General features: G+C 31.4%; 1 protein-coding gene across 1 annotated transcript; it reads left to right on the top strand.

Moving 5' to 3' along the window:
* LOC109350212 lies at positions 4,450–9,348 on the top strand. Its single transcript, XM_019591387.1, has 7 exons — positions 4,450–4,857; positions 6,181–6,335; positions 7,339–7,587; positions 7,741–7,875; positions 7,951–8,133; positions 8,299–8,460; positions 8,693–9,348. The coding sequence occupies exons 1-7, from the start codon at positions 4,479–4,481 to the stop codon at positions 9,107–9,109; spliced, it is 1,680 nt and encodes a 559-aa protein (XP_019446932.1). The 5' UTR covers positions 4,450–4,478; the 3' UTR covers positions 9,110–9,348.

Here is an 11,989-nt window from a genome sequence, read left to right as displayed (position 1 = left end):
CAATATGGCTCCTTGATCCCCTCCAATAATCAATTTTACACTAACAAGGGTTTGCCATAAAAATCTTCTGAAAATCTAAGATCTTTCTTATTTTGTGCATATTATTTATGCGGAAAAAAATTATGCACCGACCGCGTAATAGTTTTTTACATTGTCGATCTATTATCTACTATTTATTTTTAATTATTATTGACACTTCAAACAAGTAATATAAATGAATGTTAGATGATATATTGAACTCATAATACATTGATATTACACTCTTAATTGATACATTTGATATGTTCTTTATACTTATTCTTATCATTAACTACGAAAATTTGGTCGTTCTAATTAACAGAAGAGTCGTAAATTGATACGCAAGAACTAATTCGTGTTTCTATCCTCAACTGAGATACTTGTGTTTCATTTTAAGAAACATTCAGTTTCAATACAATCAATTGTATCATATGATTTTCTATGAGACATGAAGATGAAGCATATACAACCATATTTGTTATATTTGTAATATATCTTGATGATGAGTCCCTTCTGCCAACGAAATTTATGCTCTCCTTCATGGTAATGAATGTAATCAACGTTCTAAATTGTACCCCATAATTGTATTGTGGTCGTAATATTATAGTCTTGGGAGTCCTGCAATAATTTTGTGAATATAGTAATGAGTACAGTAAAAATAATATAATTATAACCACAATTGCAATTTAAAATGCGATGTGCAAGGTGAAGAAATGTGCACCTTGTAGATGGTCACATGTAACTTAAAAATGTGAAATGTAATTAATCCTAAATAAGCAAGAGCATCAAGGTTATCAAAGAGTGAGAGAGGAACATCCAACAAGGATGGAAAATGCATGTTTTTTTTATATAACAAAAATTTTATTTTATTATAATTAAAAGTATAAATGTGTTATTGAAAGTTGCATTTCCTTTTTTTGAAGTATTTGTCTCTCCATTAATGGAGAGATACTAACTCATGAACATCACGAACGTGAATTACCAAAATCGTGCATCTTAACAAATAATTTTAGGGGGACAGTTAAACTCGAGTAGGGACCCTTTCCATTACTATAGAGGAATATATTATTTTTACACTTCGTTTTAAAGATAAAAATGACATTACAAGTATAAATAGAATGATAAAATTGTTATTTCATTTTATTTTTTGCCTTGTTTTACACCGCATTTCCTTCTTTATTACTAGAGAGAATTCTAACTCGGTAAACTCATCCATAATCAATCATGGCACACAAATGAGACATTGAAAAGAACATCAATATATATGACAGAAGGCAATCATGAATACAATACACCAAAACTCAAACAACAAGGACATCATAAGATCTAATGTCCAATACATAATATGTTGTTAGTGCAGTAAAATTACAAGACAAATCTACCATTGTACATATTTAAGGGTTCTTTGTGAAAAAGATATGTAGACATTTCTGAAAATTGTCTAACTGTTGGACCAGACTACGATCGGGGAGCCCCAACCTATGAAGCACGGATACTGCTACGTCTGTCGGGTACGATACATATCTGATACATTGACACACATTTTTTCCAAAATAGATGATACGGTACATTCAGGGATACGCGTATAAAATAATAAAAACACATAAAATATGATAAAATTATAAGTGTAAATCAAAATATACAAAGTAAAAAATATAATGGAAATTTAAAATCATTGTCCTCCATAACAAATATATTTTATCCTGTTTTAATGAAAACGAGACATCAGTCACACCACGTCTTGAACCAAAACCTTAAGGCATTAGTTTCATGAGTCTTTCCTTCTTATAAACTCTTTCACTCATTCCCGCATATCCAATATAGAACTTCACACTTGAATAAACCCAACACTAACTATCACATAAATACAATAATGTGTGTATGTGTAATGCAGGATTTAGAAGCATCTATGTTCAACTCCAAAGCATCCCACAGAAGTGGAATAAGACAGAGTCAATGATGCATTGGTCATTCCAAATAATTCCAAAAATATAATGAGGTCCTCTTATTGTTAGACCAGACTGTGACTGGGGGCCTCCAACCATCGGGAAGTTCGATTGTTACTGGAGTATGGGAAAGTGGGTCACAAGTGAGACACCACGTCTTGAAACAAAGCCTTAATGCATTAGTTATGGCCATTTCTGATCTATTAACTCTTTCACTCCTCCCCGCATATACTATGTGAAACTTTATACTTGAATAAACAAATGAGAGATATAGTTGAGCCTTAATTCTACATGTGATGAAGGGCATAGGACAACTCAAGAATTTACAATAAGTGATATAATCAAGCATTAATTCTACATGTGATGAAGGGTATATAACATTTGATTTTGCAGCCATATAATACTTTCACCTTAGTGGAATATAATGTGATTTGTTTAGCAATAGTTTCATCTGATTTTCCTATTTATGGAAACTTAGCTCAAGGGAATTTCAAAATTGGATTTGATATTGATGCTGGTACTTTGTCTTTTCAGCCAACTAATTGCATGGATTTATAAGAATAGTACTGAACCTTCTAATATATAATTTCATGTTCTTTTGATGTTATATCATATGCAATGTACTAATTAATGTCTATGCTCTTTTTAATATTCTAGAGTGAATCAAGTTCAATATATGACTCTCTCTTTTGAATCTTTAACATGTTTTTAGATTATTTATAAGCACATGGAATTCAATTCTTAATTGTTTAATAAAGGGCAACTTTGTACTAATATCTATGAAGGCATTTCATTTTTAAATTTACCAATTACATTTTCCAGATTGAACTTGTAAGTTGTCCTAATAAAAAACTAGAACTAAAATATTTCCGAAAGCTCAGAAATATGGTCAATCATAGTATCTTACACATGAAGAATACGGAAGGTTATCAATTATACTCATACTTACTAGTCAAAATAAATCTAATTTTTCGTAATCTAAACAGACTTACATATTTATTGGCCAAAATAAATCAAATCAAATTGAGTTTAGTGCTAATAATTGATTCAAATCGAGTTTCAAGTAAATTAAATATGAAGTATTTTTTTTGTTAAAATTTATGTCATTCATCAAACTCGGATGATACATAGATGTTTATTTATATATATAAAGATAAATAATATTTGTAAGTCAATTTGAATAAAAAATTAGTTTCAATATAATATATATTCATATTAATATGAAAAATATATTTATAAAATATTTTTTAAATATGTATATGCATAAGGTATATATTTATGTATGTGATTATATATTTAATATACTCATGTGTCTAACCTAGTTTGCTCTTCTCCTAGTTAAAGAAGTTTAATTTTTAGTTCAAATTAAAATATTTTGATTTATCAACAACTTTATCAAAGTAATTAAAGCGACATTTTTTGGAAGAAATATTCATACACTTTCGAGATTAATTCTTTACCAATAGAATGAGGATTACTCTTGGTTATACAAAAAAATGAAACTCAACCGATTTTGATCACTATAATGAAAAAAACTTACATAAAGACATGTATAGTATATCATATTTAGAAACAAGTGTACTTTTACTTTCTTATGCTATAATTAGTAATTAAATTTTAATTAAAATGAAATGTTTAATATGTTGTAAAAAAATTATTAGTTGTTTCCATATATACAGGTTTCCATGTAAGTTTTACTCCAATATGATTGCATTACCAATTCATTGAGTTTTGGGTTCGATTTTCATAACCAATATTTACCTAAAAAGAACTTACATGCCAAATTAAAAGTTTTGTATATTTTTTAAGAGAATAAAATATTTTATCATAACATAAAATAATTTATCACTTTCAATCATTAAAAATATGACATATGTACTATTTTATTTAATTTTAAAAATATCTTTATAAAAATTTGTTAAATATAACAGTCAAGATTATTTATTCTCATTTTTTAAATAAAACACTTATCAAAATAATTGAACCCTTGTTTCATTGCTTATCTTTATCTTTATCATAGTAAGTTTCTAATTCCAAAATTTCAATCCACTCCACATCTCTCACCCATCTCATTCACGAAAACATTTACAAATCAAACGACATTTTTGTTGTTTGTAAAACATGTTCTCATAACAAATTTAGCAATCAATTTTTTTAAAATACTCATTTTTTTAGTCCATCATATTTTTCGACCTTATCAATTAGATCTTTTAAAAATTGAAAAACTTAAAATAATCTCAAAAATTTCAAATATAAATCAAATCAATCCTTTTTATAATCAAATTAGCTCATACTAGATGTTATAAAACTAACTAAAATAAGTAATTTGGCTTAAATTTAAACTTTTTGTGTTTTTTAATTTTTAAGAAACCACTGAAGATTGAAAAACATTGGAAACAAAAAATGAAAATGATAATTTTAGAATATATTATCCCACTTATTTTTCTTCTTCTTATAACAAGTTCTTCACCACAAAATAGTGTTTTAGAACCAAAAAAAACCCATTCTTTTGTAATGAATATCTTACCTTACCGTCACTGCTTTCTCTCACCACCGCGTTACTCTCTCCATTTCCATAACCCTAACCATTCCTTCTTCACCATCTTCCCTTCCACAACCACCGTATCGCTACTTCCATTCAACGCCTCACTCCGATTCTCCGCTCACCGGAATCTCGTCTTTCATTCGCCGCCGTTATCCACTTCCTCCGACCACCATCGATGTTCCGATACGCCGCTTACGAAGTTGCCTTTCGATTTTGTGCGCCTTGCTGTATCTGCGGCGATGTTTGTGTGCTTTGGATTCTGCTTTGGAATTCGCTCGTGTTCGGCTTCTTCAACGTCTCTAATTGCTGCACCTTCATCGGTTCAAGTGGAGGAGAATTCAAATCAAGGTTTCATATTAGAGAAGAAAAAAATATATGCAATAACAATGTCTAAATTTTATAACTGTTTTATACACTGTCACTGTATCATTATAGTGATGCAAATAAATGGTATAGGATGTGGTTTATGTGTATAAATCATTACAGTGACTGTGCATAGATATTACGCTCTTCAAATTAACTTCACACTTCACAATTCTCTTTATGTTTTTGTTTTTGATGTAGTTAATTTTAGCTTAATTTAAGAATCTAAAAATATCTTGTATAGGATGATATATGTTTAGATGATGAGGTAACTTGTATGGTGATAGTGGATAAAATTTGTTCTCTTAAGAAAATAAGTAGATGTTATTTCTTTGAAACAAATATCTTATAAGCTACACTAAGATGGAAATAAGGAACTTGTAGAAGAAATGAAATTTTAACAAAAGATGGGGAGGGTAAAAAAGAGTGTTATGTTTTCATATTTTCTTTGTTTTAAGCACTCCAACACTTTCTAAAATTTCTGTTAAAGGAGTAAAATGTCAATCTGGTCTTCAAAATATAAATTGGGTACCACTACCAAATAAGTCCTTGATGTTTAAAATGATCACCACATTAGTCGCCAAGGGAATCTTTCAGGGACCAAAATTTACACTACATAGTGGTCATTTAAACTTTTAAGGACTTATGTGGTGGTCATTTATTTTGGAGGACTAACTTAGTGGTCATTTTATCTTTCAAAGACCAATATGGCATTTTACTTTGTGTTAACTATATCCCATTAGCAACTAAGTTAATTTTAGAAATTTTATTCTTCATTCCCTCACTTCTTTCGGATAATCAAAGTCAAATAGCACTACATGTCCCTTAATTTGACTGTTTTGGCATAGCTTTAGATAAGTGATAGCACACACTTACCTTGGTTATGGGTATATGTAAATATTGAGTTATCCTTTCTTTTCTTTCTTTGCTGTGCTGGTTTGTTGCTTGAATAAGATGACCTTTAAGAGTTTTATTGAAAGTTAAGTAATATTCTCTAATAGGATTGGCTTATATCACGAAAAGATGGTAGAGTGGAGTCGTGCCTTAGATGGTTTGGACATGTGTGGCGGAGACCGTTAGAAGTCCCAATAAGGAGAGTGGATCAAATGGAGGTTACTCCAATTTCTAGAGGAAGAGGGAGGCCCACAAAAAACTATAGGTGAAATGATTAAAAAAGATTTAGAAATCAATACTTTGTCAATGAACATGATTTATGATAGAGCGTTATGACGTCATTTCATCTATGTAACTGACACCACTCACTGAGATTAAAACTGAGTTGTTATTGTTGTTGATTTGTGGTTGCAGATGATCATGATGGAAGAGAATATGATAAAAAGGAAAATGTAGTAGATAAGGAATTAGAAGAAGCTTTTAATGCTTGGAAGTCCAAAACATATGCATTAACTGTTCCTTTGAAAGTTGTTGCTTTACAGGGCTCTATCCCTCCTTCATGGATCAAGGTCTGTGACACATATTCCTTAAATCTTTTTTCTGTTGTTAATTGGAGTTTATTTTCTCTCTCTCTTGCTGGTTTCTGGGGAACAGTCTTTCTATTTCTTCCATATCTGAAATTGTGTTGGTAACTTGAAAGTCTCTAAACTCATTTTGCTACCATGATACCTTGCTTCCTATAAACTCTTTTGTATGGCCGATTAGCAATTCATCTGTTAGTTCACGCTGGAGCTAGGTAGTCAATTACAGATAGCAAAGCATAGCAGTCAACACCAAAATTACTATAACGGGTAGCGGGAAAGCTGCTACAGCTAAGAAAAAATATAAGTAATTTATAGCATACACATATAAATATACAAAAATACTAAAACCGATCATACTAAAGTCGCATTCCTGATTAATAATCAAGATAAGAATATTACAGATTCTAGAGGTGATCGAAGTTGGAGGCCATGACAGAGTTATGTCTCACAAAATTGAACCACACAAAGATGATGTCAAAATTGAGTTGATGGGGTAAACAATTAGGGGCCACAGAAAATTTTTGCTGAGAAAAGACAAGGCATGTTCATGAAGCCTTGCAATTTTGTTCTATTCTAATGAAGGACATGTAATTAAACGATCATGTATACTGGAATTAGGAAGGCGAAAGGTAAAGCTGAGCAAAACTTGCATGGCCTATTAAAAATGAGGGGCAAAAAAGACTTTTCCACTCTAAACTTAGGGTTCCACTTGCAGCAAAACACATAGTGGACTGTGACCCGCTATTTGTCCTGTGATTTGACTGCTATTTGACCTGCTACACCTGCTATGGCCATCTTCACTGCTATCCACTGTGGCATCACAGGGAATGGCCAAAAACCATCTATACATCGCTATAGCGCGCTATTGACTACCTGGTGCTGGAGTTTCTTTTTGTTCTACCCTTTCATTTCAAGCTAAATAATTTAAAACTATTTTTTGAATAACTTTAGTTATAGATTGTCATGACAACATTTTCTTCTCTTTTAGGACTTCATAAATTCTCAAGGGAAGAGACTAAAGTTTAAATTGAAGTATAATGCTAGCCTTGAGAGTATCTTTTCTGATCTCTCAATTCCTTTTACAAAAGGAAATCTTGGGCCTGCTTCTGCTTTGGCAGCAGATATTGTTGGTATTGGTGATTCATGGCTCAAATTTGCTGTTGAAAAAGCTGTCATTGAGCCAATGCGAGATGTAGAAGATCAGGATTGGTTTAAAGCCTTAGATCAGAAATGGAAGGTAACAATATATTTTGTCATTTTTCTCCTTTTGGCTCGTGTCCTCTGAGAATCTTACTGGATCGGTAGTATCTCAGATAGAAGGAAAGAAGTTTTTGTTCTTCTTTTATAAGAAAAAACCATCTTTTCGTTACATTCCCTAACAAAGCTCCAGGTATATCTACGCAGGAACAGTGACGGAGAAATAGATCCTAAAGGTGATATATGGGCTGCTCCATATCGATGGGGCTGCATGGTTATAGCATACAAGACAAATAAATTTGATAAGCATAAGCTGGCTCCTATAGAGGTATGCCATCATATTTAATAGACCCAGTAAAACAATTGTAAAGCATTTATGAGAGTTTGTAAACTGCAATTGCAGGACTGGGCAGATCTTTGGCGACCTGATCTTGCAGGAAGAATTTCAATGGTTGATTCTCCTAGAGAAGTTGTTGGTGCAGTTTTGAAGTATATGGGGGGTTCCTACAATACAAAGGACATCAACGCAGAAGTTAATGGTGGGAGAGATGCTGTTAAGCTTAATTTAGCTTTGCTTGCAAAACAGGTATTGGTACTGGGTGATGTCTCAACCATGTGCTTTTGGGGTTGCGTTTTATTGGAATACAGGCACAACAACCATACAATTGAATAATTGACAGAAAATAATATTTTCATTTTACTGTTTTTCCAAATTACAAATTAGTCACCAACATTTTAGTTGTCTTTGTAGGTTCGATTGTTTGATAGTGCAGGCTATCTAAAAGCTTTTGGAGCTGGAGATACATGGGTAGCTGTTGGGTGGAGCAGTGATATTATTCCTGTTGCTAAGCGCATGTCTAATGTTGCAGTTATTGTTCCAAAATCTGGAGCCAGTTTATGGGCAGATCTTTGGGTATGCCACTCATAATGTTATCTCGCTTTTTAGTGTTTGGTATCCGCTATCTTAATTATTTAAGAACTTATCAAGTAGAGTGATCTAATCTAGTATCTGGAAATTGGAATTGAAATTGTTGACAACTATTCAAATGAGGTTAAGATAAATTACTCATAAATTTTATATCCTCAAAGACACTAGACATTAAGTAACCCTTTTTTCCCATTCTCCTTCGGTTTTGCTTTCTCAGGCAATTCCTGCTGCCTCTAAGATTCAAACGAGTAAGATTGGTGGGCGTGTCCGGGGACCATCCCCGTTAATCCATCAATGGATAGAGTTCTGTCTGCAAGCTGCAAGAGCATTGCCCTTTAAGCAGGAGGTGATCCCAGGTGCCTCTCCTTCTCTTCAAGCTCATTCAAACAATGTGACCGCGGAGTTAACCAAGGGTAGGCCAAGGCTAAATACCAATCTCATCGGTGGAGCACCACCACCAGAAATTGCAGAAAGGTGCGAGTTTCTAGAGCCATTATCTAATTCAACATTGTCAGATTACCTTTGGTTGATTGCCTCTGTCCAAGAACCCGGCCATGGATTGGTACACAAGGTGCGTCAGTATATCTCGTCAATGGTTAAACTTTCCGGGCGGATTAATTCAAAATTGACTTGAATACAGAGTTATTGGACACTCTGGAATACCCATCTAGCAAAATTTCAAAAGTTTTCTCCCCTTTAACCCTTGTGAAGGACAAACAATTTCCAAGATTATAGGTTAGGTTGTCAAGCCATAAAAAATGATGAAGCTTCATGAGTTCATCGATTCCTCTTTAAACCAACTTTAGAATTTTGGTCATAGTTAAACAGAAAATAATTTATGAATATGCACATTGAAGTTTAGTTTCTAGCCTATGATCCAATGTTCTAACATGAAGCAGCTATTAGCCAATGTTTTAAAACCAAAACATCGAATTTGTGAACAAAGTGTTACTTCCATGATTTAAAGATTCAACTCTGGTAACTGCTGGAAATTTTCTCCAAGTGTTTCTGTCAGAAAAAGTGGTGTTAGTATTTAAGAGTTAGTTTAAGAAGTGGTGTTAGTAAACTAAGATTTTCTCAAGTGTTCTTTCTTCAATATCTCATCATTGCTAGTAAGCTTCTTTCTCTAAAAGGTGGTTTAAGAGAGCAGCACATTTGTTGTCTCACTTTTTGTACCTACCGTTATATTTGATTGATTGATTTTTTTTTATTAAGTTAAAATTACAATTGTTAAATATTTTTTTAGTCAATCATATCTTCTGGCACATGAGTGACACAAAGGAGTAAGACAGTAGATGTGTACCCATTTAGGAGTTAGTTTAGGAATTTGCATGTTTGAGAATTGTATTGGGGTTTGGTTTTGGCCATTTGGGTTTGGGGAACTAATTACTAAGTGTTCGTTTGTGATGGATCTTTTTCACTTTTTTTAATGGGCTAATAGAACAAAAAGGATATTCTGCCTGCATTTTTTTATCTCTAGTCACTTCCGTTACTCTGTTTGCATTAAAAATTATAATGTTTGGTAACATTGTTTAATAATTTTATACTTCAAATTTAAAACATTATCATCGTCACAAAAGAAAATTTTAATACCAAAAAATATCAGAGAAATTAAAAATATTTCATCAAACATTTATTTTACGTTTTAATAGTAACAAAAGCGAAAAAATAAGTGTAAAACATAACTAAGGTTTAGTTACATTATAAACTAAGAAAGTTACAAATTGAAAACCATATTTCTCATCTCGATTTTGGTTTGATTTAAAAAAATGATTAGCTTGACGGTTTAATTATCAGAATTATTAGTTTTAAGCTTAAATTGATATTTCAGAATTGAGTCATCTTAATTTTGATACAAAATCAACTAATTGAGAGACTTAGACCGGTCAGGTACTCGGTTAATTGTTAAAAAAAATCAGTCTATCTAAACTAATTTTTATAACACTACTTTTTGTAACACTAAACATTTTGAAAGTATTTAACCATTCATTTTCTGATACAAGTTTATATTTTATATGGGTAACATATGGGTTAGGGATAAGTTAAAAAACCGTTGTGGAATATATAAAGGACAAATTGATATTCACCTATAGGCCCCACTTTCGTAAATAATCAGCCAACTCAAGCCATTTTTTTGGTTTCTCACCTATATCATCGCACTGGAAACAATCATGTCTGAGTCGTGAACATTCACAGATACGTGGGACTAACTCTCCAAGTGAACATTTTTTCTATCTACAAGACTCGAACCTAAGACCTTGCTTAAGGGGAATCAAACATGTATCATCTGAACCAACACCCGTTGTTACTCAAGCCCATTTTGTATACCAAAAAACAGCTACCCATGGTTGGTCACATGCAGCATTATTTCTACATTTAATTAAGATACCTATGTTTATCTATATTTATACTTGATGCACATAGGGATAGATATGGTTATCTACATTTTTATGTAAATAAAATGATAAATAAAATAATTTACAATTAATGTTATTTTCACAACTCCCATGAGAATTCTTAGGATTTCTATGTTAGAAAAGAGAGTAGAGGAGCATAATTCTCCATATTTATTATGGTTGGTATGAATCAGATAAGACTTATTTCTTATCCGACCCTAAATGTTGGTTATGTTATTTTTTTGAAATGGAACCTAGATCTAAAAGTTAATCTGACTCCATATATCAATCAATCAACATTTAAACTCAGACCTGATTCTAATGTCAATTAAATATAGTGTATATACCTTTAGATATTTTTTCAACATTATATATGTAGATATTTTGTAAATATAATGATATATATATATTTTATATATAATGAAAAAAATTAGAGAAATAATTAGATTTTGAGCTAAAAAGGCATCATTAGTCTGTATACAATTGATTATACACATATAAATATGAAAAAATAGGTGACATTGAAACCGGTCGAGTCGAATTATACTTATATCTTATCTGATTTTAAATATTATCCGGATCTAATTTTTAAATTTGAACCTATCCATAAATCTGATGAAATCCAACCATGTTGTAGTTCAATAATAATAATGCAAAATTAAGTGAGCAGGTATGATCAAATCCTACTCAACTATAAGTATGAATATGGAAATTATGGAATTGTTTGCTAAATTGGGTTGTACAAATAACATGATTGTTTTTTATTTGAATCACACGTATTATCTACCTAACAGATCATGCTAACAATGATAGTATTATTGTTTCTCATTATAATTAAAGTTTTAAAAGCTTCACTTTCATTTGAATTTCTTAAATTAAATATAAAATCAACACACATAGATTTTATATTTTTTGGAACTACAATTAGCAACATCTATTTTAAGATATTTAATTATTTAATAATTATATAAATCATTGATTTAATTATTTAATGATTTTTTTGTAAAATAGAACCACCCATATACTATACATATAAGGAGCTAAAAATGGAATATGATAGGGTTGAAATGCACTTTGTAAGTTTAAAGCCATGTATACACTTTCAATGAATACGCTAT

This window comes from Lupinus angustifolius, chromosome LG06, assembly GCF_001865875.1.
Source record: "Lupinus angustifolius cultivar Tanjil chromosome LG06, LupAngTanjil_v1.0, whole genome shotgun sequence".
NCBI lineage: Eukaryota > Viridiplantae > Streptophyta > Magnoliopsida > Fabales > Fabaceae > Lupinus > Lupinus angustifolius.
This window is presented reverse-complemented; position numbering and strand designations above follow the sequence as displayed.

Coding starts and splice junctions, on each gene's coding strand:
- LOC109350212 (XM_019591387.1), top strand. CDS start 4,479: ATGAATATCTTACCTTACCGTCACTGCTTTCTCTCACCACCGCGTTAC. Junction 7,588..7,740: donor CCTTAGATCAGAAATGGAAG/GTAACAATATAT, acceptor ACAAAGCTCCAG/GTATATCTACGCAGGAACAG. Junction 7,876..7,950: donor ATAAGCTGGCTCCTATAGAG/GTATGCCATCAT, acceptor CTGCAATTGCAG/GACTGGGCAGATCTTTGGCG.